Source organism: Lepisma saccharinum, chromosome 13 (assembly GCF_977018435.1).
Source record: "Lepisma saccharinum chromosome 13, izLepSacc3.1, whole genome shotgun sequence".
Classification (NCBI taxonomy): Eukaryota; Metazoa; Arthropoda; class Insecta; order Zygentoma; family Lepismatidae; genus Lepisma; species Lepisma saccharinum.
In genome coordinates this window covers 65,444,457-65,472,024 of record NC_139241.1, presented here as the reverse complement: position 1 = coordinate 65,472,024, position 27,568 = coordinate 65,444,457, and the positions used below count along the sequence as shown (strand labels likewise).

General features: G+C 38.6%; 1 protein-coding gene across 3 annotated transcripts in view; it reads left to right on the top strand.

The window, feature by feature from the left end:
- The window catches only part of LOC145997385 (uncharacterized), a 156,837-nt gene extending 129,518 nt beyond the window's left edge, over nt 1–27,319 (top strand). Inside the window, exons 2-6 of one of the 3 annotated variants that reach the window (XR_014442893.1) lie at nt 7,247–8,319; nt 10,982–11,167; nt 14,503–14,532; nt 23,643–23,899; nt 24,689–27,319. Coding sequence is in view for 2 of the 3 variants with exons in the window: in XM_083134371.1 (XP_082990497.1) it covers nt 7,247–8,319; nt 10,982–11,167; nt 14,503–14,532; nt 23,643–23,834 (1,481 nt within the window). In the remaining variant the exon portion in view is untranslated. Of the gene's footprint in view, nt 1–7,246; nt 8,320–10,981; nt 11,168–14,502; nt 14,533–23,642 lie in introns of all 3 variants that reach the window. The other 2 variants (XM_083134371.1, XM_083134372.1) reach the window with 2 other exon arrangements.
- Nucleotides 27,320–27,568: the final 249 nt, after the last annotated feature.

The window sequence follows — 27,568 nt, the reverse complement described above, 5'->3', positions numbered from 1 at the left end:
CTGGCCTGGGCATGGATGTTTGTGAGTGTCCATTCATCAATTTCATCATGTCATCGTTCATCCCCATCTTCGCAAATTAGCCAAAAGTGGCACAAAAAACGAAGTAAAATAAAGCAATTCAATTAAATCAATTAACGACATACCCGATTGACAAATCAAAACAGAACTTTAAAATTTACTTGGGGACTGGGCCTACAGTTTAAAGTGGAACCTGACCAGGGTGCGAAATCCTGGGGGGACGGGGGATTCCCCCCCCCCACCAACAGTCTTGGCTTCAAAAATCTCCCCCACTAAAAATTTCCTGGGGAGAGTGTTTGTTTTGTTTGTTATAAAAACAAAAGGCGAGCAATTATTTTTTGCTTCAAATATCCTTTACTAAGGATAGTATCGAAAACACACACAAAGTAAAATGTTTGTGAGTGTTGAATACTTTCTCTCTCTCATTCAAGAGACCATTTAGCTACAGATCTTACACCAATAACAAATGTTATATTGATATAATATATTCATAATAAAGGTAAAATAACAATGCAAGACAAATATAACTATGAAATCTAATTGATTTATACTAATAGAAAGCAAAAACTAAACAAAAACTTAAAATATTACAAAAATATTTAAACTATTTTGTCATTTATTGACATCCTTAACCAGTCAGTATAGGAATTAGTGTGCTACTTTTTAAATATCTGATATATATATATATAAAGATATATGTATATACTTAATAATAATAATAATAATAATAATAATGTATTTTAATCTTAATTTACTTGTATAGCCTATTTATTATTATAAATATGTATTATATGTATAAATATTTATATATTTGTGTATATATATGTGTGTGTGTGTAGATTAAGATCTCGTTTCCCCCCACCAATCTTCAATGATTTCACACCCTGGTAATGACCCCCACCAACCCTCCCCCCTTTGGGCACGCCACTGTGTTTGAGGAAATGTTAAAATGGAGGTTTGATATGGTTCTGTGCTCTGCCTCGGAAGGGAAAAACAGGGGTCAGAAATAGAACCGAGCTTCGTACCGAACGGACCCTTGGATATTATCAGAACGTCATCTGGTAACACTGCGTCGCATCGCGCAGCAGACAAAAGAGCATCTCTTCTGCTAATTGTACTTGTAATTCCTCTTCGGCCCGTCTGAGAAGATTGAAGGCTTTCAGACGAAATATTTTCATTCCAGAGTCCGAACAGAAGACTAGCGTTCCCATTACGCTTTGCGAAAAGCATCGAATTGTGTACAAAGAAATTCCTGCGGTTTTGGTCCGTTTTTTTTTCCTTTATCTGAGCGAAAGATGTGATTAGTGAGGAAGCAAGATCATGCTATTTCTCCATATACACTGGAAGCTGCCTTATGTGCTGGCCAAGGGTGTTGAGAGTGTGAGGAATATTGCCTTCATCAGTAATTCGGTATCGAGGATTTCATTTGGGGGGAGTCACTTTGAATTATTGGAGCATCATAACGTACACACGAATTTCGATTCGCTCTCTTTTCGTTGTCTATGCGTGTATGCAGTGGCGTACCCACGGAGGATTGGTGGGAGACATACTCCACCCCCGTGCACCAGTATTCCTAAAAAGAACGTCAAAGGAAGGAAAATATTACAAAATGAAGACTGACTACAAAAAAGTATACGTAAGCTCCCTTTTGAAAATCTTGGACATCCCAATGTGTGTGTGTGTGGGTTACATTCATTTGAGTTTGCTTGAGTTTTTATTTCAGTCCACTTTATGCACAGATAGGCTAATCAGGACTGGACCTACAGTTTAAAGTGAGATCCGAACCACTATGTGCCTCCGCCAGTATCGAACCCGGGGCCCCTTGATTACAAGGCGTCGGGGCTACCACTACCACGTTACATACACACACACACACACATATATATATATATATATAATATACACCAATACCAGAGGTGTATATTGTAGGCTAGCTAGTTGTGACTTGGCCAAGGAGGGTCGTGTGTGTAGGGGGGGTCATAACCCCCCTTTTGGCCCAGTACTCCTAAAAAAAGAATGTCAAACTCAGGAAAAGCTCTGGCATTATCAGGACTGACTACTAAAAAAAATTATACATATCCTTTCGAGAATCCTGAGCACGCCACTGGTTGTATCATTGTGTTTGTCCAATCACCCTTTCCCTCACTTCATCATTGATCCTAAAGTTAAAAAAAGACGATGTAAGTTGAGGGATATACTCGAGAAAGTATAGTTAAATACCAATCTTGGACCAATCATTGAAAAAAACAGTGCGAGTAATTTCTGCAAACTTCCAAGGACCAATTACATTATCACTTGTAGGCGGCTTCTGTCTCGTCCAGATGTGTTTGAACGTAATGGTTCCATGGGTTACACCACGTGGACAAGTTTCCCGGCACGTGCACCTGACACGTGTGCGGCAGCGTGTATCGCGACCGGTGACATCTCCCGTGAGATTCAGCAAGTGTCCGCCCGCCGCCATTATGTTTTGCTCGACCCCAGACAGATTGCGTCGCGGTGGCGGAAAATTACGCATACCTCACTGAGTCAGAATCCGGCCGATCTGGTAATGAGATAAAGTCGAGGACGCCACGACAATCGAATGCTGACTAATAAAGGAAGGGTACCTATTGTTAGGGATTTCTTCTCGCTCTTTGTACCAGGCTGATCTACAGAACTGCAAATTGAGGACTTTACATCGCATAGCATAAGAAATAACGAGAAAACATTTCTTATTACATTTTTTACATTAAGTGCTGGAAGTGACTGCCGTTTTGTACTTCACACAAGTAGACACGACGAACCATGTTGTTGAAAACCCTTTTCAATGTTATCTGTGAGATGTTACCACAGCTACGAAAATTATCTTTCAATTCCGGAATACTGTGCGGATGAGTAACGTAGACGGAGTCCTTAAGATAACCCCACAAGAAGAAATCTGGAGATCGCGGTGGCCACAACCTCACTGAGATCAGTCGTCCTGGAAAACACTCTTCCAAGTAACGCTTTGTGTTCCCAGCTGTGTGGGTTGTGGCATTGACCTGTTGAAACCATGTGCGTTCCAACTTCTCAGCTGACAACGTGTTAACAAATTCTCTCATACCGTTCAGAGATACTGTCTGTTCAAAGAATGTAATGAACACGCTACTACGTGATATGGCACAATTTTCTGTCGATGGAGAGACAACTTGAGGGAACTTGTCGTACAGTCGCTTGATGGAGGATTTGTTTAGAGCATCTGTTCCATACATCTCTACGTAGGCCCTCTGGGTCAAAGCATAGTTGTTGTTGCGGATGTACTCTGTCACAATGAATATACGCTGTTGCAACGTATAGCCCATGGCTGCTCAGTTATTCAGCACCTATAACGAAACAAGAACAATTCATGAAATTTCCCATCACTTCTAAAACCTGATTTTGAGGATTCTCTTATTTTGTGATCTATGTGTCCCAGTACATTGGAATGACCTGACCTTTCGCACTTCTTACTTTTCCCTTTCTGCCCTCACTCCTCTCTCCATGCCTTTCTGTTACTGCCCTCATTACTTTCCCCTCTCTTTCTCTCTCTAATTTCAACCCTTCTCTCTCTACTTTTTATTTATACATTCATTCATTTCCTTTCTTCATCTTTCACTTCCTGCTTCTACGTTCAATGCTTTTGTCGCTCTCCTCCCTTCCCTTCTCTTTCTGCCTCAACCAAATGCCTCTCTCTCTCTCTCTCTCTCTCTCTACTTTCCCTTTCGGTCTCCCCTCCTTCTCTCACGCCCTTTTAGCATTTCTTTATTTTCCCCACTCCTCTCTTCCTCTTCGCCTTTCTCTTTTTGCCTCTACTCCTTCTTCTTCTCTCGTTACTTTTCATTCGTGTCCCCACTCCTTCTCTCTATTTTTACTTTCTCCTTTTTGTTTCCACTCCTTCTCTCTCTCTTTACCTTTCTGTCTCAGCCTCCACTCCCTATCTTTCCCTCTCTACATTTCTCTTCTACCTTCACTCCTTATCTCTCTCTCTCTTAACTTTATAATTCTGCCTCCAGTACTTCTCTCTCTCTCTTTACCTTTTCTCTCTGCCTCCACTCACTCCTTCTCTCTCACCCTTTACCTTTATCTTTTACCTTCACTCCTTCTCTCTTTCTCTTCACCTTTCTCTTTCTGTCTCCACTGCTAATCTCTCTCTCCATCTTTACCTTTATGTCTCAGTCTCCACTCCTTCTATGTCCTTTTTTATCTTTCTCTTTTACTTTAATTCCTTCTCTCTTCCTCTTTACCTTTCCCTTTCCCCCTCCATTTCTTCTTTCTCGCTCTTTACTTTTCTCTTTTTCCCTCACTTCTTCTCTCTCCCTCTTTACTTTTATCTTTATGACTTCACTCCTTCTCCACCTCTTCATCTGCTATATCTTTCTACCAGTGGCGTATATTTAGTCCAAGGTCCGGGCTATCTCACTATGTCACGTGGTCCTAGGCTATGAATAGAAATAAGTTTTCCAACTCCTAAGAAATCAGGTTGCCAACTCCTAAGAAATCAGGTTGCCAACTCCTAAGAAATCAGGTTGCCAACTCCTAAGAAATCAGGTTGCCGATTCATAGGAAATCAGGTTGCCAACTGAAGAAATCAGGTTGCCAATTCATAGGAAATCAGGTTACCAACTCATAGGAAATCAGGTTGCCAACTCATAAGAAATCAGGTTGCCAACTCATAAGAAATCAGGTTGCCAACTCACAAGAAATCAGGTTGCCAACTCATAAGAAATCAGGTTGCCAACTCACAAGAAATCAGGTTGCCAACTCCAGAATGACCATTATCATCTCATTGATATAAATAATTTTATTTACAATTTCTGATCGATTTTCCTCCTGTATTTTATTCTCTAGACTTCAGGCTTCGTAGATAGTCTAGCTTGCCTAGAATATACGCTCCTGCTTTCTACGTTAACTTCTTTATCTTTAAGACATGCCTTCTCCATTTTCTTTCCAGCCTTCCAACAAAGTAAGTTCCTTTCCGAACCAATTAAGTGCAAGCTAAGTACTTCCCGCCCGAGCACTGGACAATAGTGCCGGACGGTTAAAATAAGCATATTCCTTCTGGGAACTTCATTCTCGATCGTATCGTCTACCGAAAGCATTTCAGCTACGTCATCAGTTGCGTTTCTGACGTCACCCACGACCTGTCGTCGCGTCACGTCATTCCAGAAATCTTTGTCATCGTAATTTGGCCCCCAACCTTCTTTCGGGTCGGCTCACGTGCAGGGATCAAACGCACGCCAGCGATCCGATAAAAATCTCCGTGCGTTCTGGTAATATAGTCATTTAGGATTCCAATCGGCTGCTCTGCACGCTAACCGTTACACCGAGCGGGTTGGTGAACCGTGTGGGTGACATTGGTAGCCTTCATCGTCGTTTATGGGGAATTCTTCGAAATGGAGCGTTGGGAATTCGAAGCTTTGACTCGTTCTCGGAATTTTTAAGTTGGCTTTTCTTTATTTATCATCTTACATGCTGTTATCAAGGCTTATAGGGGTTTTATTGGTCTTTTAATAACTTCTTTTTGTCTCTTCTCTTCCTTTGTCTCTCGCTTTCTCTATCTTTCTTTTATCGTGATGTTTTTCTTTCATCTGCGTTTCTGTGTTTCTTGATTTTCTTTTCGTTTCTTTCCCTTTTACTGTATTTTCTGACTTTTCTCGTTTTTCCTATTTCTCTCTCTCTCTCTCTTAATTTAAACGTTTAATTTTCTCTTTCATCTCTTTTCCTCTATTCTGTCTCTGCCTCTTGCTTCTTCTCTCAATTCTCTGATCGTTCTCACTTCTGTCTTCTCTCGCTTTCTCTATCTTACTTATATCGTGATGTTTTTTTTCTATCTATCTGTCTTTCTGTGTTTCTTGATTTTCTTTTCGTTTCTTCCTCTTTTACTGTATTTTCTGACTTTTCTCGTTTTTCCTATTTCTCTCTCTCTCTCTCTTAATTTAAACGTTTAATTTTCTCTTTCATCTCTTGTCCTCTATTCTCTCTTGCTTCTTCTCTCAATTTTTTGATCGTTCTCACTTCTGTCTTCTCTCACGTTCCTTTGTCTTTCTTTTTCTCGTCATCTTGCTTTAGCTTCTCTCTCTATTTTTGTCTTTATTTTTTCTATGTTCCTCTCTATCTCTCCCTTCCGTTGCCTCTCCTTCCTCTCTTCCGTTGTCTTTGATTTTCTTTTCTCGTTTATGTCTCTCTTTCTCTATTCTCTCAATTCCCCTCCCATCTTCTTCTTACTCTTTCTCAGCATCCTCTCTCTCCCTTCTCTGTCCTTCTTTTTGTTTCTCTCATACTGTGTTCCTCTCTCGTCCTTCTGCACAAGAAAGAAATGGTGCCAACCCTAACACAATCGCCCTACGGCTAGCATAAACTGACCGAGGTCAAGCGGAGCCTCATTACAATTCATGTAGAAGACACATACCAATGTTAAACTGTGGCTCCACTTTCGATTAGCCTGTCTGTGCATAATGAACACACATGTAGTATTTTTCACACAGAAGGGAGACGTGGCGAAATTTGAAAGAATCTCGTCTCGTTCTCTTCCTGGTCTCTGTTCAAATGTCGAAATAATAGGCACAAAAATGTAACAAAGTACTAAAGAAAAAGAGTTAAAATATACGTTGTAGCACATGTCGGCCAAAGTATCAAACAGCTTAGCTTTTTCCTCGTTAGGTCTGTTTAAACTTTTGTCATTTTTATCTTGAGAACCAGTCCACAGAAAATTGTAAAATTTTACCTGAGCACTGACAAAGGATGTTTCTAGAGAAGCATTGTTTAATATTTTCATTTACTGCATCAACATCCCGAAAATTAATGAATTAATTTTACTTTTGAAATATTGTATTTTTTTTTACTTTCTTTGACAGAGTATCCACTGGGCTCTCAATGGAAACTCGTTCACGAATTCAAGACCCAAAGGTCTACTGAAAATGGCTAGCTATGTCCCTGTACAAATTACGTTCTATACCAGTGTAGTTGGAAAAAATTCGGGAGGGGTCCGCATCCCGAAGTCCTTACCTGGCTACGCCAATGTTGGCCGGGTATTCCACTACGCTACACTACATCCTTACGGGCAAGTTTACTGTTGAGCATCTGCTTTCCATTAACAAATGGATTTCACACAAGCATTTGTTTACGTGTCTTCATTCTTGCAATTTTCGAAGAATAGCCGTCTGATTTGTATTGTTAATTGATTATTGTATTCCAGAACCCATTACTCAGCCATGCTGTTCTTGTATTTCAGGTGTGTCTGGCACCGATGACCCTTACACTCTAGTCTTCAACCTGACGGGCATAGAGAAGTCTGAGGAGATCAAGAGAGCGCAGCTGCACCTCCACCGGCGCCGCCTGCCACGCTCTAACCACTTCTACAGCACGCGGCAGCTGGCGCCACCGTTCAGGATAAGGTTCTACCACAAGAGTCCACTCAACTCTGCCATCCTGACTTCGCTCCCCGTACCCTACGCCGTCAGAGGGTGGCATTCGTACGACGTCAGCAATATAATCCGCGAGTGTCGAGACGAGCCTGGGAGTGTCCACATGCTGGGTGTCAGGTTCGAGTCTCCGCGATGGAAGAACCACGATAGCAGGTGGATCCCTGTGGATAAGTTCCTGAGGGAAGGTACCAGTGCTTTCCTGGTCGTCTTCTCCGATGACCAGGAGAACATCACCCTAGACGAGACGCTGGAGAACTTGATCCCGTTCAGCGACTCCTTTGAAGAGGACTATGGCGACGACGACGTCTTCTCGGACACAGCCTTCAGGAGGAAACACTCCGGAAGATTTGGTCAGAGAGGGGGTCCCAGAAGGTCACGACCCCGTTCCAACGAGTTTGAAGATCCGGTGACGGACGCTGGAGTCGCGGTGCCCGGAAACGTCCCGGAACGGCAATACCAGTGGACGCAGCCAGGTTCTTCCGGCGGCGAGCAGGAGATCTCCAACGACCTGATCGAGGAACCACCGCCGCGGGAACTGGAGCAGGACAAGGACTTGTCCAGATTCCCGGAAACCAGCAACACCATGCCAGTGTTGCCAACCTCGCGGCAGAAAAGGTCCATAATAGACAACGAGTTACCGGACGATTCCCTGCTCGCCGTCAACGCCACCAGGACTCACCCGGAGATCCTGAAGACTCGAGAGAGATTGAGCTACATTGCCAAGGAGCACAGGAAACCCAAAAAGGTGACCAATGTTATACCTTACCCGGAGGAGACGAAAAGGTGGAAAGGCGGTAAGAAGAGGGGAAGGAAGGGGAAGAGGAGAGGCGGGAAGAAGAAGGGCAGAGGCGTCAATAATGCCGTGGAGGATAATTCTCAGGTAAGGGGATTCATTGTTGTCTCTATTGTTGGACGGTAGTGCATGGAAAACCTGTAATCTAGTTGTTAAGTCTAGCAAGTTTAATGAAACATGTTCTTAGGCTTCGGTATTTGAATTGGCAACTGATTCATAACATTTAGGCGCCAAAGGTAGCAATTAGTCGCAAAATGGAATTCTGTAACAAAAGATCAAATGACAAAACAGGAGGATAGCCAGGATATCTTTTCGGTTGGAGTTTCTCCCAAAACTGTGTAACGGAGAATCTTTTCCTTCGGCTAAAGTTCAGAAAGAAAGAGAGAGAGATAGACAGAGAGAGAGAGAGAGAGAGAGAGAGAGAGAGACAGGGGGGGATTGGAAAGGGAGGGAAAAAGAGAAGTAGAAAGTGGAAGGGGGGAGAAAGGGAAATAGACAGAGAGAGAGAAAAAGAAAGGGAAAGAGAGAGGGGAAAGGAAAGGACAGACAGAGAAAGGTAGAGAAATGGGAAGAGAGAAAAGAACAAGAAGAAGGGTAAGAGACACGTGCACACACACTCAGAGAGAGAGAGAGAGAGAGAGAGAGAGAGAGAGGAGAGAAAGAAAGAAAGGGGAAGAGAGAAATAACACAAGGAAAGGGAGAGATAAAAGAGATAGGGAGAGAGAAAAGAGATAGAGAATGGGAAAACGAAGAAGAGGGAGATATAGACAGAGAGAAAAAAAGAACAGAGAGAAAGGAAAGAGACAGTTAAAGCGGAAGAGAGGGAGAAATAGAGATAAAATGAAATGAGAGATAAATGAGAAAGAGAGAGTGGGAAAGGAAAAAAGGACAGTGGAAGAACAAAACATGAATGTATGTTGTATGTAACCTTCAAGTAAAAAAAAAACAAACAGTAGCACTTTTTCTCATTAACAAAATTAGTTTCAATGACCAAAAGCACAAATGTATCGACGTCTTATTCAAATACATTCACAACTATGTAAATCTTTCGTCATTCATGAAAATTCAAGTAACTAAAGTCATATTCTAATGTAAGTTTTTAGGCTAATTTTGGGAATTTTTAAGACATAATTGAAGGGAAATTGTCCCCGCTCACCTGTGGACCCACCCCCACCCCCCTAGACTCGTAATTCGCCCAGGTACAAGATGAACCGACAGCGTCAATGAAGTCAAGTGGTGCTTCTCGGAAGGTGAAGAGAACCGGAAAAAGAGGACGTTACAGTTTTCACAAAGGTCTGACAACCAAAGAGGAGTGGCGGTTTGGTCATTGCTGGGACGGGCAGGTGGAAACGTGGCACCTTTTTTCCAGGAAAAGCGTATTTTTGAAGGCTCGTTCGACCGAAAACTTGGAAGAAGAGGATGTTCGCATCCATCATTTATCTTGGGCGGTCTCGGTGGGGAGGGGGGGGGGAGTGTGCGAAATGGGGGGATCGGCCAGGTTGAAAGGGGGGCGAAGGGGGTTGGACACCGAAACCACATTAGCTGGTGGCTGGGACGACCCTGGACCTTATAAGTCGTGTTCCACGTCGAAAAGGAGATGTGTTATCTGGTTGTCGTCTGACGTTCGCCTCCTACGCTCAAGAGGGCAGTGTTTCCAACCTGCGAATGCGGAATGGTTACTAGGAAGCAGAATATTCTGTCTGTCCACGATCGAACCCGTGACCCTTACTAGTCAGCACAAGAGCAGAGGTAGGCTCTCCTGCAAACGATTCAATATATTTTTTATGTTTAATTGAACTAATGGGACTGAACCCCATTTCAAAGTAGGGCTTGGAACACTCAATATTAAAAAAAGGGCCCAAATTCAGTTTGTGTTGTTTGTTTGTTTTTTAAATTCACTTTATGCACAGAAAGATTAATCGGGAGTGGTCCTACAGTTTAAGGTTCGATCCGAACCACTATATACGCTTCAGCCGGGTGTATACCTTATATTCTTTTCAAGAGACCACCAGCAGGTCTACGCTAATAACAATATATGCACAACAGAAGCAAAACAAGAATGAAGACAAATATAAGTGTGAAATGTAATTGATTTATGTTAATAGGAAGCAAGAGCCAAACAGAAACTAAAGTATACATAATCAAAAAACATTTCAACTCTTTTGTAATTTATGGACATTTCCATCAGTTGGAAAGGAATTAGTTTGCTACTTTATGAATATCTGATGTATGTAAAAGTAACCAATGAATTGCTTTTTTTATATATACACACATATACACGCACACACACATGTATGTATGTATCATATGTATGCTCGCGCGTGTGTATGTGAATTACATAACGATATTCCTCCGCCTACCTGTCTTCAATGATTACACACCCTGGCGTGTAGAAATGTTGAACTTATACAGGGTATTCATAAACAAATGGTGAAGTTTTGTGCGCAACTTGTACGCGATTTTGAAACTGACCCTACAGCAGCGAGCATCTCAATCAACTGGTAGCTGCTCTTCCTAATGGCGCAGGTTGTACCGTGTTAAGATAATAATAATAATAATAATAATAATAAACATCATCATCATCTGCACGACGAAACCCCAGTCGTAGTTGTAGGTTTCCATTACCGGATCACGGTACGTTAAGGTAGTAAACGGCTGTTTTATTCACTAACGAAACCGCATTCTTTTGTGAACGCCCTGTATTTTCCCAGTCTCCAAAGGTAACGAAGTTTTTATCCTCTCTCCACAGGACCGGGAAGGAAACGACACCAGCCTGAAAATGGCGTCGCCGAGCGTCACTAGCGCCACGTGTCAGAAGCGGAAACTATACATAAACTTCGCAGACATTGGCTGGAGCGATCACATCGTAGCCCCGAACGCTTTTGACGCCAACTACTGTTCTGGGACTTGTTCCCGAGAGGGCGTTGATAACGTGGTAAGTACCTATTCTTCAGCTCTCACTATGAACTAGTATTTTGTCTCTGGTCCTACGCTGCACACGAGCAACAACGGTTAGCTACAGAAAATGTAGGTCAAATGATCCGAGAGGGGTCAGTCACCCTCTAGAGCCAGTTCGAAGCAACGGATTACGGTGAAACTTGGTATGGAGGCTGTTTAGACAATCGGGAAGGGGATGGTGGTGAATAACGTAGTTCAAATTTTCACCACCAGGTGAAACAAAGTTTCGGATGTCCCACTTTTAGCTGTTATTTCAGGCGCCACATTTCCACCTGGTGGTGCAATTTTAAACTACTTTTATTTCCTCAACATTCACTTCCCAGTGGTCTCCTTAGCCTCTGTACAAAGTTCCATCTCAATCAGTTGCTTCGAACAGGCTCCAGACGGTTTTAAGTGGAGGAACTTTAATTAAGACCACCCTGTATGTGTAATATTTGTTTTTTTCTTATATTCTAACTACAGCGCCTTGAATACGCAGTGTGGAAAACGGCGCTGTTCTGAGCTTTCTGGCGGGTTCCACTCTAATATGATACCGCTAGAGGCGCTGGTGTCGATTTCGCTGCATAGTATTCGTCTGCTTATAATGGAAGTAAATGGGGTTTTCGCTGCAACGCCTGATTCTCTTACATGAAGCATTTCTATGAATGTGATAATTGCTATGATACTGTACGGGTTTGTTCTCAGAAAAGTTAAATGTTAAAAGATATTTTTCTCGGACAGGGGGGAATTTTATTCAGAAAAGGGTACTGGTCTATTTTACTTCGCTTTTCTGCCAATTTTGGCCAATCGCAAAGATGAGGATGGCTGATGACATGATGAAATTGATGAAGTAGAAATTCACAAAGAACATCCATTCCCAGGCCGGGATTCGAACCTGGGACCTGTAGCGTCATAGCGCGCTGTGTTAACCACTCCGCCACCACGGAGGATTTTTCTGAGAGAAGTGAAAAGGCAATTTTCTCTTATCGAACGGAATTTTTACTTGAGTTGGGGGAATTTTTTGTACGATTTTTTTATTGAGTAAGCCTGAATATTCCCTATTTACGAGAGAATTGCTAAAATACACAAGGAACTGAAAATTCCTGTGTGGTGTATCTCCGATGTAAGAGTTAACAACACTGCCTCCGACGAACCCCCATGGTTGTGTGGTCCGCATTGAAGATGAACGATAAGTGCTTTGAAGCCCAGCCATTATGGATCGTGTTTCGGTCATTAACAGGGGACCCACGGAAGTCCCGGCATGCTTTGCGTGGACATGCGGGTCTCGAGGACATATTTGTAGTGTATTAGCTTTTCATTTTCTTTTCTTTTGGGGGGGGGGGATTTTTGTCTCAGTTTTCACGACCCTTTTCAAACAATACGCGACACCTTAGTTCCCTTTTGTGTGCTGGCCCCTATTGTTGTTCCTCTCTGCTTCATGCACTTGAAGTTGTCAAGTATTTTGCAGTGTTTCCATATCTGGTGAATTATTCCTTCTCCGGAAATGCTCGCACTTATTCATTTTTAACTATTTCGTGCGTATTCCGTCTGCAATTTGAATTAATTATTATCATTTCATTAATCATTTCGCTGTTATTTCGTATCCTTATTTATTTATGTGGTACTTATTATTTTTCACTTTTCTTATATCGATCTTATTCTTTCATTTTAGCTCATTTCACATGCATTCTTTTTCTCCTTTTATTTTGCACTTATTAATTTCTCTTTTCATTATTTCGCACATATTCCTTTTACTCATTAAGAACTTATTCATTTTTCTTCTTAATTATTCGACGCTGGTTCACTTTGCATCTTATTTCTGACTTGCTCATTTTCTCTTTCAATAATTTTGGAACTTATTCCTTTGGCTCGTTTCTCATATAGTCCTTTCCCCTTTAATTTACTTCGCACTTATTGAATTCCCCTTTTCATTATTTCGAACTTATTCATTTTTCTTCTTAATTATTTGACACTGATTCATTTTCCTCTATTTTCTCACTATATCATTCAATGATTCCTCTCTTATTCCTTTCCCCTTTTATTTATTTCGCACTTATTCCTTTTGCTTTCTGCTTATTTCGCATTTATTAATTTTTACCTTTTAATTATTTTGCACGTATTACTTTTCATTTGTTTGAAAAACCCGAATAGAGAATGAATCCATTTTAATCAAGTGCTAACATGGAAAAACGAAAAAGAATGCCGTTAGATGCACATATAACAAGTATAATAATAATAATAACAACAATAATAACGATTTGTACTTATTCCCTTCCCCCATTTAATTATTTTTTTTATTTTTTAAAGTTTATGGCTTATTTGTTTTGATTTTGTTATTTACGGTTTATTTCTGCCACTTTTGGCTAATCGCGACGATGGGTTATGATATGATGAAAATTGATGGACACTCACAAAGAACACCGATGCGCAGACTGGGATTCGTACCTCCCGAGACTCATGGCGTCGTAGCGTGCATTTCTAACCACTCCGCCACAGAGGTCGTCAATTTAATGTGTATATTCCGTTTCTTTTATGTGTGTATTTTTCTTCAATATAAAAGCTTTTATCTGCCTGGTCAAATGTTCATTCTCCTGCCTGAAGTCTGTTTATACACCCTCCTCTATCGTGCCATTTTCGGCCAGAATGCCTATGTACGCTAACCATTCTTTTCGTAGACCATTTACCAGGCTCGTATTTGCTCGTCACAACTTACAAGATTGACAAACGCCAAAAGACCCAGTTTCCGAAGACAACTTGAAGCACCTGGTGTTGGGTAAATAGTCCCACGATTGTAAATACACTTTCCGAGTTATGTTGTAATGGCGTCCCCCTGTCAGTGTTTCTAACTTAGTTTTCTAAGTAAAGCCTAGATTACATCTTCAACCTGCGTAACTTTATCTTATACAGATGTTGGGGCTGCGTTCACTACGTAACCGCTATAAGCTTAATGCATAAGCGCAGCCAAGTGGATGGCTTTGGGGCCTGAAGCCCATCCCAGAGTCCAGTTTCCGAAAATAGTTTATTATTTTTTTACATGTCTGTATACTCCAAAACGTTCCGAAGCTCAAGAAGAGATAGCAAAAATTCAAACTGCCAAACACCCCCACTTTTTCGGTCATCCCCCCCTCCTATACCACTAATTATATTGTACAATTTTAGTAGATGATTGTTTTTATACATGGAAAACGCATCCAGTACGATTCTGCGGACAGAAAATGTTTTCTTCCACGAGAATTTCCACTGAAATTTTATGTATAAGGTACAACTCAATAAGTTTTTGACTGAATCATTTCTCTAATATTTCCCATTTTCTTTCCTTCATGCTGCCTATAGACAAAGGATAAAAAGGCGAGAAGCAAATGCGTAAGTACAAGAATGGTGTAAATATAATTAGATCGTTAAGCTGATTGCTTTGTATTTATCAGAATTGTGTATAAAACTCTTGTCCCTCTCAATGTACGATTTTTACTGTGTATACGTAACTGAATATTTATAATTATGTCTGTTTATATAATCACCGCAGCGTACACAACACACACACACACACATTCATATATATTAGTCTATATGTGTATGTTTGTGTGTAAAAGTAAAGATATCCCTTGCAAATTGCAAGAAATTCGAACAGTTTTCTGGAGGTGATGTGATAAGCACCACCCTCCGGTTACCTTGACTTTCTTCTCCCAGGTACCCTTTATCAGAGACTGAGCGAACCCCAGAGCTGATTCATGCAGGGACATTGTTGGATAAAGTCACCTGAAACCATTCACCCCTAATTAAACAATCTGACTCCATATATTTTTATTTTCTGATTTTATTATGTGATATTTCTTCGTCAACTTACTCTTCTTATGGCATGTTTCTTGATCTCTCATCTTCTTTATGTACACTCACCGGCAATAAAAATGAGACACCTACATCCTGAAATACGCGTTTCCCTGCAAGACGTTGGTAGAAGTTGCCATTGAAAATTTGCTATTAAAATCCACTCATCTCCGTAGAGTTATTCAACACACATAACGCCTTGCAAGGAAGCGAGTTTTTCAGAATCTATGTGTCCCATTTTTATTGCCAGTGACTGTACATACGGATACTTCGCATTGTTTGTAAAGATTGCCTCAATCAGACATTGCATGAATCGCACTTACATCCTATGGGTCGTATCTTAAAGGGAAAAAATATCATATCATGTCATGTCACATGTTTGCGTCCCACGCCTTGAGATGGATGCATACGTACCACATAGTCCAGGGATCAGTAGTCCTTGGTCATTAGAAAATGAAATGAAATACCGCAAAGTACGCTAATGGATTTCTGGGAACTGCATTACAGGGAGAAATCACTCTTCTACAACCAGTAATCATTTCAGTATTTTCACGTATCCAAAACCACAAAAAGGGAATGGTTTTAGCAGACGGGAGATTTACAAGAAATGGCACTTCCTTGGAAAATGCCGGCAAAAATGAACACAGTCAGAAATCAGTTTGTCTTCTCTCTTCTTTGATTTTCTCAAGGCCCTAATTCGTATTTTTCTCTCTGTTTACAGTCTTCTGAAACCACTTTCATTTAGTTGTAACTTCTCTCTCTCTCTCTCTCTCTCTCTCTCTCTCTCTCTGTCACTTGTTCATTTTTATTTCTCAGTCTTTCTCTATTGCTGCTCTTTCAATCACTCGTTCTCTCTCCCTCGCTCTGTATAGCTGTTTCACTTGTTTTTCTTTCTTTCTTTCCTTCTTTCTCTTTTTCTCTTACACTCTCTGTGTCTCGCTTCCTCATTTTCATTTTTATATCTCTTTATCTCACATTCTCTCTTTCTCGTTATTTCTTTATTTTTCTTCCTTTTTCTTCCTTTCCCAATCTCTCTATCTCTTTCACTTTCTCTTATGCTTTGTCTATCCCTCTCTCTCACTCACTCTCTCCGTCTCGCTTCTTTATTTCTCTCTTCTTCTATCCTATTCACTCTCTCTCTCTATTTCACTTCTATATTTTTCTTTTCTTTTGTGCTCCTTTACTTCATTTTTATTTTTCTTCTGTCTCTCTCTTCTTTTCGCCTTCGTTATTTCTCTTTCTTTGTTTCTCACTCACTCTGTCTGTTTCACTTCTCCCCTTTTCTTTCTTTTTCTCTCTCCCTCTCTCTTCAATGCTCTCTCTTTCTTGGTTCTTTCTTTCTCAATCACTCTCTCTATTACATTATTTCTATTTTCTATATTTTCCCTCAACTTTATCTTTCCCGCTTCTTAATTTGTTTCTTCTCTCTTAGTCTGTTTCGCTTCTCTATTACTTTTTCTCTTCTTTCTATATCGCTTCTTACTCCGTTGTTCTGTTTTAATCAATTTCTTTCTTTCTCCCTGTTTCCTTCTTTTATTTTCTTCCATTCTCTCTTTCTCTCTCTCTTTCCTTGTGTGTTTGTCAATCTCGCTTCTTCTTCATTGAAACGTTTCTTTCTCCCGATAACACGTGAACATCACGTCAATACACCCTTCGAAAGTATTCTGCGGATCCCAAAAACCTCGCCATGTGCAACAGATTCAGTCGACGATGCGAATAAAGATAGAGATAAAAATTAAACATGGCGGCGAGCTTACACCTCGTAACATGTCCTCGTGTGATTCATGCCGTCAACTCCGGAACATGTGTGGGGAAGATCCTTACAAGACGCAACACACCGTACCCTCACCCCCTCACGTGACGGTGGAAGGACATATATTTCGGAAGCTGTCGAAAGGGGGACCGCACGCAGATAAATTCCCAGTCCAAAGGAAGCCACTAAATGACTAATCGCCGCATAAACGTGCCCAGACTGTTGTACGGATAGTATTTTTACCGCCGTTTCATGAGCAGATGATGATATGTTACGAGCCCTGGCTTTGGAACAGGTAGATATATGGACGTTATAAAATTTAGAAGATAAAGAGCTTGGCAACACCTGTTCGATACGAAATCTTAGATTGTGTTTAAAACCCAAACAATGAGGCGCGAATGTTGTAACGGATCTTGATTATCATTCAAGATAAACACTGAAGATTTTTACATTATCAGTGTTGCCAGGTGGAGCAAAGTTATCGTATGCAATGGGGGAAAAAATCGACTGTGCTTTTTTGCACTTTCATGCGTTAACTAATATTTTTCTGTGCGTATATTCATGATTAGTGACGCAGCCACTGGGGGGTATAATATTTGAGAAGGGCACAGTTCTTCGATCATATAATTTGGCAAACGCAAGATGTTACTGTTGAAGTAATCTCATACTTAGTAGCTAAACACAAAAAGTTATTTTCTCTACATTATCTTGCCATTCAAATCACAGTGTGACCATTATACTTTGAAAGGATGTAGTGAGACTTAGAGCTTTATCTGTTCCAAAATTGCTTTTGTCTTTAAAATCTGTTTAAAAATGTCTTGGAAAATCCATTAAAATTTTAAAATACATGTATAAAAAAAAATCAAAATTATTTTGGTAACATTGCTTGTTTTTCAATTGGCAGTATAAGACAAATTTTACATAAAAATGCACTATATTTTACATTAAAAACTGAGAATTATGTGTATTCTAAAAAGGAATGGCCCATGTTGATATATTTACACGCACACACACACACACACACACACGCATACTCAAACGCACGCAGGGGTGTAATGGGTTATCTATGCAGGATGCACCCAAGAGTCAACCTTACTTTCACGTAGCACCCTGTTAACTCCTGCAGGCCAACGAGGGCTTGTGTTGTCTGTGAATGCCCCTTCACCGATTTAATATGACTCAGTGAAGCTTTCTGAAATTGGTAAACGCAACACGAAAACAATTTATCTACAGTATATAGCTTCTAATAACTTTTTTTCTTAATGAACTCGGAAATGACCAAAATGTCACTTACCATGTTTTAAACCCAAGCCCTTCATTTGATCAATTCATCACACATCCTCATCGTCGAGATTAACTCAAGAGGTAAAAAAGAGACATGAAATAATCAACTTTGAACTCAATACGCACACCCTTAGATAGATAGATGGATATTGAACTCTCTTGTACGAACCCAAACTCAAAATCATTACGCCACTGTTCACAATTTTAGAAAAATCCCGCCATCGCAAAAGAAAATGTCACGTGCGTCAAACCTGAAGTTCACACGATCTACCGCGACAATCCTGTATATTCAAAGCCAAGGAGATTTCTAGAACTAATTACGATGTTAATTACTCCGTGGCATCAGGACTCTGAAAGGTTCTGAGCAGATTGTGCCTGCTTCGTTGCTCTAATTGCGACGAAACCTTTAGGTGTTATTTAGAAAATTAAAACTTATGGGAGTCTTTTTTGCTTCAGTTTGCAGGAAGGATGTACCGCTGTGATAGGTCAGGCGCTGAGGTATTCCATCGAATTGAAATCGTCTTCAGAATACTCTGTGACGTTTCTACAACTCAAATTTAGATCTTGTTATGGCTCAAATGCGGCGAAAGGGAGAGGAAGGGGATAGGTAGAGAGAGAAAGAGGAGGAGAGAGAGGGAGAAAAGGAGAAATGGGAAGAGAGCAAAAGAAATAGAGATAGAGAAAAGAAAAATAAATAGAGAGGAGAGGGAGGGAGAGAAAGACAAATGGAAATAGAGAAAAGAAAGCAAAATAGAGAGGAGAGTGAGACAAATTGAAATAGAGATAGAGAAATGAAAGAGAAATAGAGATAGAGAAAAAAAAACAGAAATTGAGAGGAGATGGAGAGGGAGGGAGAGAGAGAAATAGAAATAGAGATAAGAAAGAGATATAGAGAGGTAGGAAGAGAAAGAGAAAAAGAGAGAACGAAAGATAAATAGAGAGAAAAGGAGACAAAGAGGGAAGGAAGGCGATATGTAAAGAGAGAGAGATAATAGAGAGAAATGAAGAAAGAGGGAGGGAGAGGAAGAAAACAAGAGAAATAGAGAGCTTAAGGCTCGGCTGGACATTTGGCATGCGAATGGGCGAATTTTTTTCAAATTTTCCTCTCCATTCGAAAAACGTCTTGGATATTTCAAAATCTGAAAAATTACATCAGCTTAGAATTCCTTCTAGAGCATTGACGTGAATTTTCGTGTAGATTTATTTCACTGTTGTGTAGATATTATCAATAGTTTCGTGATTACGTAAGTCGATTGAAAATTTGAAACAAATCCAGCTGAGCCTTGAGAGTGAGAGACAAGCAGTCGCAGGTAGCTGGAAATAATGCCTCCCCACCCTCCCTTACCTTCAGTAATTTTAACAACCAAGGATCCGGTTGTACACAATGACTAAGATAATTTCAAAAGTACGTGACGCATAATATTTTTGTAAAAAAACATCAAGATTATATTTTAATAGCTAAGTAAACTTGACAGGCGATCTAAGAAAATTTAGGTCACTTTATTTTAATGTTAAAGTACTTTTTTCAGCCTTGTAAGTCATCAAGTTCCCAGGCCACCTCATTATTTAATTCATCAGTTCAACTTCATAAAGTGACGTCAACGAAAATCGAAATAGACAGAAATATGTATCGGGTCATGACTATATTTAACGCTGCCAAGTTTTGGAAGCTTTAAAATGGCTATAAAGCAAACACGTTCTTCTTAGCACGACTACAACCAGGCAGCCATGTTTTAACTTGAACATCAGCATCAGACAGCGGGAGCTTCTTACGATTGCTCCAACGAGCAATGTGTCATATTAACCTATTCAGCAGCATGTGTGGCGCCTTAACACGGCAGTAAACGATTAAATATCCCCGCTACTTACGTGTCGCTTCGAGATGTAGGTTTGTAAACATTTCCCACCTGGAATGCCGAGCGGCTTCTCTACCTGCTTCTGGCTGGAGATTACAATGTTTACGGAGGATAATAGTGCAACGTTTAAAAGGGTGGTGTGGCTATCATTCCCAGAAAATAGGCTTTATAATGACGTAACATCTTGATCAGTGTTGCCTTCAGTAGCGATTTCCATGTGGGTTTTGTAAATACAGTAAAAACTCGTTAATCCGGACTTCCCTTAATCCGGACAGGCAAAAGGCAAAAAATAAAAAAAGAATGCAAGGTTTTAAATGTGGCTAGAAGTCAACAGGAGAACTTTCCAAAGAAAAGGCAATCAACCACTGATGAAATTCTGTTTCCCGCAGACTTTGTACTGTACTCAATAGTGTATTTAGCCTATTCTCTTTAAATACACCATAATAAACGTGTTTTGTTGCTATAAACGGAGTTTTAATGCACTTTCTACTGTTCTTTTAGGTTATTTCAGTTAATCCGGACTTTCGTTAAACCGGTCAACTTATCCCCCCCATTAGTCCGGATTAACGAGGTTTTACTGTACAAGAAATCAATAGCTATAAACATAAAAACTTGATGGGTATATATATATATATATATATATATATATATATATAGCCCTGCTTCACTTCCATTAGTTCAATTGTCAATATCTCAGGAACTGTAGCAGCTGGAGAGATGAATCTCGGTGGTCCAACACACGCTCAGGAAAGAATAAGGAAACTGCACGGAAAATAAAACAGTCATTCCAACTAATGATGCAAAAAAAAAACGCCAAAATGTAAGAAACTTATCAAATGTTTGGTTTGAGTGCAAGGTTTTCCAATAGAAGCTATCGGATGTTTGAGGCTATTGTTGCCAAGTTGCAACACTGTTTAAATATAGCGATCGCCAGCTTTCATCATTGTCACTCTCTATGAATGATGAAATATCCAAATTTAAATGAAAAGAACTGTTGCGTCCCTTCTTGTAAATTGACAGGGAGAGTGTTAAATTTCAACGGTTGAATACTATAAATTTACGGTCAGTTCTAACAGTGTGTGTGTGTGTTTTCTATTGTGTTTCTTGTGGTAATATATTTTTCGCATATTCTGCATTTTTGTTTGTTTCATAAATATAATGAAGGAAGTTAATATCTATTGTTGACTTAGTTTATTTAACGTCGCATTTCTTCTGATTGTTTGCTAATTGCGACTGATAATAATATGAGATAGATGAAGGTACAGTCAACGGCAAATATAATGGTAGACAAATTTTCCATCGCTATTTTCATTCCCTTCTTACTCTACACCCTGTGTTATTTTAAGGAATAGAATTCTGTTGACACGAAATAGACGTTTTCCTCTGCTTATTGACATTCTCATTTCAATTCATGATCATCACATTGTGGAAGACAGACTGAATCAAAATGGTGGACAATTTGACTACAATTTATTTTGCTGTTGTGTGTACAATCGCAAACACATAACGACGACACGACACAAGCCCCGCAGAGGATTATCCCGGTTGCGGGTCTAGGCGCCAGAACCTCGTTGGTCTGTAACAATGCAGTCTAGGGTGTACAACATGGAAGCGAGATTGACAATTGGATGTCTTCCGAAATGGCCACACATTACACCCCGAAGGTAGTTAGTATTTTTTATTTTCTAAACAAAATTTTTGCACGATGCTCTACTTTTTTATACCCTGCACCCCCTCTAAATAAGTGCTATGGTTAGCCATACTTGTACGTACATTTGAGTGCAGCTTCTCTTCAAGAACACCGTAGCACTAAATGTTTGTGTGAAGCTTTTAACATTATTTCATTTACAAGCGATAATGCACTATGCTCTGTGGTCTTACTTAGTAAATGCGTGATGTAATTTGTTAATGGATGCTAAACCTTGATCTGATATTCAGGGATTATCATCAAAAAAGGGCAAAGCTGTGTTACATATTTTAGCCATGCGTGTTGAAATTGGCGTAAAAACATTGAAGAGGGAGGCATTGCCCCCTCAAAAAAATCAATGTGTACGGAGGAAGGTATTATGAGAATTTCTATTGGTTATTAAAGCTCATTACTCCACACAGTCTTCAAATTCCAACAATGCTGAAGGACTATCAACAATACTTCCATGGAAGTGACACAATATGCTACTTTTGCATTGTATTCTTTCAGTAGAATTTTCTATGTATTTTCAGTGTTGCGGGTTATGAAGCAAATTGCACACTGCTTGTTAGAAGTTATCCTGAAATTTACAATATTCTAAAGTTGAAATTTAAGTCTGCCTTTAATGTTACAGAATCTTCTTTCTTTCGTGGTGTGTATGTGTGAGAGAGAGCGCAGTCTCACTCATGTCGTCGCCGCCTCTCTTCCGTGGCTCGAATGAGAAGTTGTCAACCTCCCTTTTACGTAGTACACCGTGAATTGAATTTTGCAGACTAGCGAGGCTCTGGCGCCCGGACTCACAGCCAGTATTTCCTCCGCTAGGTTCGTGTTGTATGATGTCCTATTGTGTTTGTGATTGTCCTTTCATTAATTTCATTTTATCACCCCTCATCCTCATCTTCGCGATTAGCCAAAAGTGACAGAAAAGCAAAGTAAAATAAACCAAATCAATCAACCGAATGAGAATTAAAGATAACATTGGTTACCACTTGGCATATCAATCTCTGACACACACACACACACACACACCGCCCTCAAGTGGGATTTTTTTTCTGACAGTACTCCTATGTAGCGGCTCTGGGGTTTGCCCAGCCTCGAAACAGAGAGTACGTATGGAGCAATCGAAGGCGACCAAAGCGTGGTTTTGATCACATCACCCTACCACCACACCCCTATGTACCTTCATGGGACGGTGCAATACTACCTTCGATTAATGAACGAATTCTACGATCACAATGTGAATTCCCTTGCAACGGAATTTCATATAATAAAAGCGTCATTCATTTTGGAAATTTTCCTCACGATTTTCAAATCCTTCGTTTTGAAAAATTCGAATCTCTTCAATGTTACAATTTTAACAATGGTTTGGAATAAACAAAAAAAAATTAAATGGTCGTCAGACAAATGACTGTTCATCACAACCAATTTTTTCTAGTAAGCGTGTACATTTGCTTACAGTTAGCCCAAAAATTAGTAAAAATTACCAAATTTAGAGAAGGCTACCAAAATGTTTATTTAAGTTTACGAAAAAATTGTAAAATAAACAACATTTTTGTTTAAGGTTACCAAAGAAGTGGTGAAAGTTTCCAAACTTAATTAAGGCTAGCAAAATTTATGTTTAACGTTACCAAAGTTGGACAAAAAATTACCAAATTTACTAAAGGCTTCTCAAACGTTTTGTTCAAGGCTGCCGAAAAATGGTCATAATTACAAAATTTAGTAAAGGCTACAAAATTTGTCTCAAAGGTTACCAAAAGTTGGTAAAATTACCAAATTTAGTAAAGGCTACCAAAATGTTTCCTTAAGGTTACCAAATTAAATGATCAAAATTATCAAATTTAGTAAAGACTGTCCAAAATAATTAGTGAACATTATCAAATCTAGTAAAGGCTACCAAGATTTATTGAAAGTTACCAAATCCAAACATATACAGTTTTTTCCTGTTTAGTACGAAATGAAGAGTTTGAGGCGGCCTGCACCTTATCGCCCCTACCGTCCATGCATTTATGAAAAATGAACCACGCTCTGCCGTTAGAGGACCTAACACAACCATGGTTTTTCGTTACAGGTACAATACTCGACGAACCACGCTCTGATCCTCAGCTTACTGCACGCTTTCGGAAAACACCCGGAAGTCCCGGAGCCGTGCTGCGTCCCGGAGTCTCTGGACCCGATTTCCGTGCTCTATTTCGAAGAAGATGGAAACGTGATACTGAAGACATTTGCCAAAATGTCGGTGACTCAGTGCGCCTGTAGATAAATAAAGGAGTCTTGAGTTACACGTGACCCTGAGGGTCTAGTTGAGATATTGAGCGGACTTGAGAGGTGAGTGTTAGTAATTGTGACAATGGGCTCCTGAGCACGTTTTCTTTCGTAGCGGATGTTCGCAACTTCTTTCTTGGCAGAATTCTTAAGATGAAGTTGTACCCACTGATTTTGCATGCGATTGGCTATAATATAGGGTGACCCATAAGTCAGTTGACAAAATTTCATTATTTAACTGCCACCTTGAACATCTGCAATTTTCATAATTCCATGAATTTAATTTGCCATGGAAATTGTTGATTTTGCATGTGGAAATTGCAGAGAAAATTGGTTCCAATTTTTACGTTCCAGGTTATCTCTGCAACGGAATCAGTATCCCCAGTCAAAATGGCATTCTTCACTGGAGAATAACATTACATAGGCATTCATGGAATCATATTTGTGAGAATTTTAGCTATATCTCATCAAATCGCAAAGGTCATTTGACATAACTTTCCCTCATGGTACCAGTTACACTAAGCTGATGTTATGATGGTTTGGAATTTATTTTCTATACATAACACAAATGTATTTTATCAAGAGGAAACTGCAATGAATCAAAAAATACTTAATAAATTTCAACTCTCACATTTTTACAACAATGATCTATGAAATCCAGTTACAATAAAGGTTATGAAAGTAATTGCATATCATTTATACAAAGGATATCAAATTCGTGTTCATGTAATCGAAATTTAGCAAGGGAACTGGTTTTATAATCATTGTTGCAATTGCAACTGAATGTGTATGTCTATTGTTATTTCAAATGTGATTGTTAGAATTTCTTAAGGATTGTCTGATTATTTCTAGGTCCCTCTTCACAAAGACCTGTATCTATCAAAAAGTGGACAAACCAAATTTCTAGCTATTAAGTATGCCGTACTACTATTGTTTGTTATTAATTCTACTAGACCTATGACCAGACATACGATCTGTGAAGATTTGGTTCAGTAATACCAATGGAGTATGTTCATCAGAGAATAGTGGTGCATAATTCCAACATAAGACACGTACTTATGGACATGGAATCATGTGATGCATTCAGTGAATATACAAGGTTTTCTTATCATAATTGTTGTTTAGTCCACAACTTAGGCTAAGCAATTCCTAATCTACAGATTATGGGATTTGAGTTTTTGTACTGTGTAAGAAATTTAGTAATTGTTAAGTGGAAGTGTTATAGTTCTATGTGTAATGGAATTCTCATAATTTATTTGTAACTAGAAGTCGAATTAGAACAAGTGTAAATATGATTAGACATTAAGTTCCAACATTGTTTTCTGTTGTCATATCATTAAAACTGTTCTAATCCGGAATTTAAAATTTTAGCAAAATCTTTTGGCTTCTAACATAACACAATTTATGAATATTATTTATTGAACTTCAGTCGTAGGTATGTGTTACTTTGAACTATCAACCAGTTAATTTTACAAGAAGATCTAGAAATATTACTACATCTACATGATCGGTAAATATTAACATAGAATAGCAAAAAAATAATGTAAATAATTACTATTTATCTATTGAACCTATTTCATTACTGTAATGGTTCGCGTTTACATGAATGTTTATACAGTGTCAGCATTATTTGAAAAATGTTGTAAGTAGATACAATTTTGTAAAAAGGTAATGGTATCTAAATGTGAGGTGAGCATTTCAAAGGGGCGAGAATTATTAGAAACATTCATGTATCATTAGGAATACTAAATAATAGTTTATATTAGTTTAGGAAAATATGCGTGTGTGGATAGTATAAGACTTTTGAGACACTGTGGGACTAAATGGTACTTGAGAATTTCTCAAAGTCAAAAGCCACAATGATTTCTAAGGTGAAACGTCAAAGACTGCAAGACTTAAGCCTTTTAAAACAAACACAAATTGTTAGTTGTTACAAAAGCATATGAATAGTACTAAAAGGTAAGCTATCTGTCTGTAAAATGTATGTATATGTGCAAGAAATACTGAAGGATAACAAAACTGAGTGTGGTAATGATAATTTGTTTCAATTGTAAATGTAGTAAACATTATGCAGTTATCTTTTTTTGTTCTTTTCTAGGATTTAATTTAAGGGGTTATATCTGATTGCTGTTCATATCCATATTTGTACACAGGTGTACGCAAAAATTAAAAGCCATTTGCACATGTTTACAACATGGATGTCTGTCTGAACTGAGATAAAGAAATGTGTTTAAGAATAATCGTGGTATTTCCTTGTAAATGATTAGTCGATCAAGAGGTTTTGTAAAACTTTAATTTGTCTTGAAAGTTCATTAATTTACAGTCAATGTCGTTTTGAAGTAATTGCACATGTTTTTTTTAGAATTAAACTACGTATTTTTCATGAATTAAAATTATAAATTAAATTTTCTATCCATACTTGTAATATCGTTGACTTGTGGTGAAAGAAATTTTAAATATTTTATAATTTGCTAAATTAATAGCACAAGTCTCATAGATTTTGCTTTTAAAGCAACGAATCAAGAAAATTAATTGGCATTTAGGAAAATTTTGTAGTTGTAATACTGAATTTCAATTGGCATTAATATGTTGGATTCTGCAGAATAATATTATTTGTTAACGTAAAAACACATGCATATAGTGTTGTTGGGAATATAATTTAATTAATCATTTACAAACGCCACTGTAAAATCAATAATTTCTTTACTTTTAAAGAAAACTAAACTAAACAGTCAGTCATGAAGTTAGATGTAGAAAGAAATTCTAAATTCAGAATTCTCTACTAATTTGCATAACATAATTGTCAAGAGTCCATCAATGATAATGAATTATTAATTGATTATTTGATTGTTGGAAATCATTTCCAAGCATGATTTCCTGAATCTTTGTTAATCTTGATGTTTAATTCCAAATTGTAAGTTAATCACAATGTTAATTTATTTACAGTACTTTTACCTAATACATTTATTTGCATTTATTACTTTTGATTCATGTGTATCAAATTCATGAATGCATTTGTATATATTTTATATGTAACTTTGCTAAAATAATTTATACTTTTAATCATGCATTTTGTGATAGTTTATTCTGTGTGGTAAGCGAAATGTATGCATATAATCTTACTGAAACTGTAGATTAGTCCCACCATCACATAATAAATACATATTTCTGTAAATCAACCTCGTTAGTATATGTTCGTAGAACATATTATGTAAAATGTGTACATTTTATCCTTTCGATGTATATAGGCGAAGATGTTATGTGTGACACATATTTGTGCGTGATAGGATTATTCATATGTGTGCGTGTGTGTGAAAGAGGGATGTACGTTTGTAATTCTGTATGTTAGGTCAGAAAACAATTTGTGACGTCAGATTTACATTAGGAGAGTAATGAAATGTATCATTCCGATAATGCTTGTCAAGAGAAGTTATTTATAAATGTGTAATCTGTGCTCCTGTTATTGAGCGAATAAAAAGGATAGATTTAGTCATAATGCTTTGTGTGTATTTTTAAAACCTTTATCATGGTGAAATTTTGTTTTGTGTAAAACGTATTGAAACGAAGTATTATCACATCTTAGTAGCAGTGATGAAGAAAATTAGTATGACTTTTTTTATAGTTTTTATTAAATTTGTAGGTAATCACTTAGGAAACTAATCGCAACTGCTAATTTATTCTAAATTATTTGACTATTTCTGTTTCATTTAAATACTTTGATGTAAATACTGC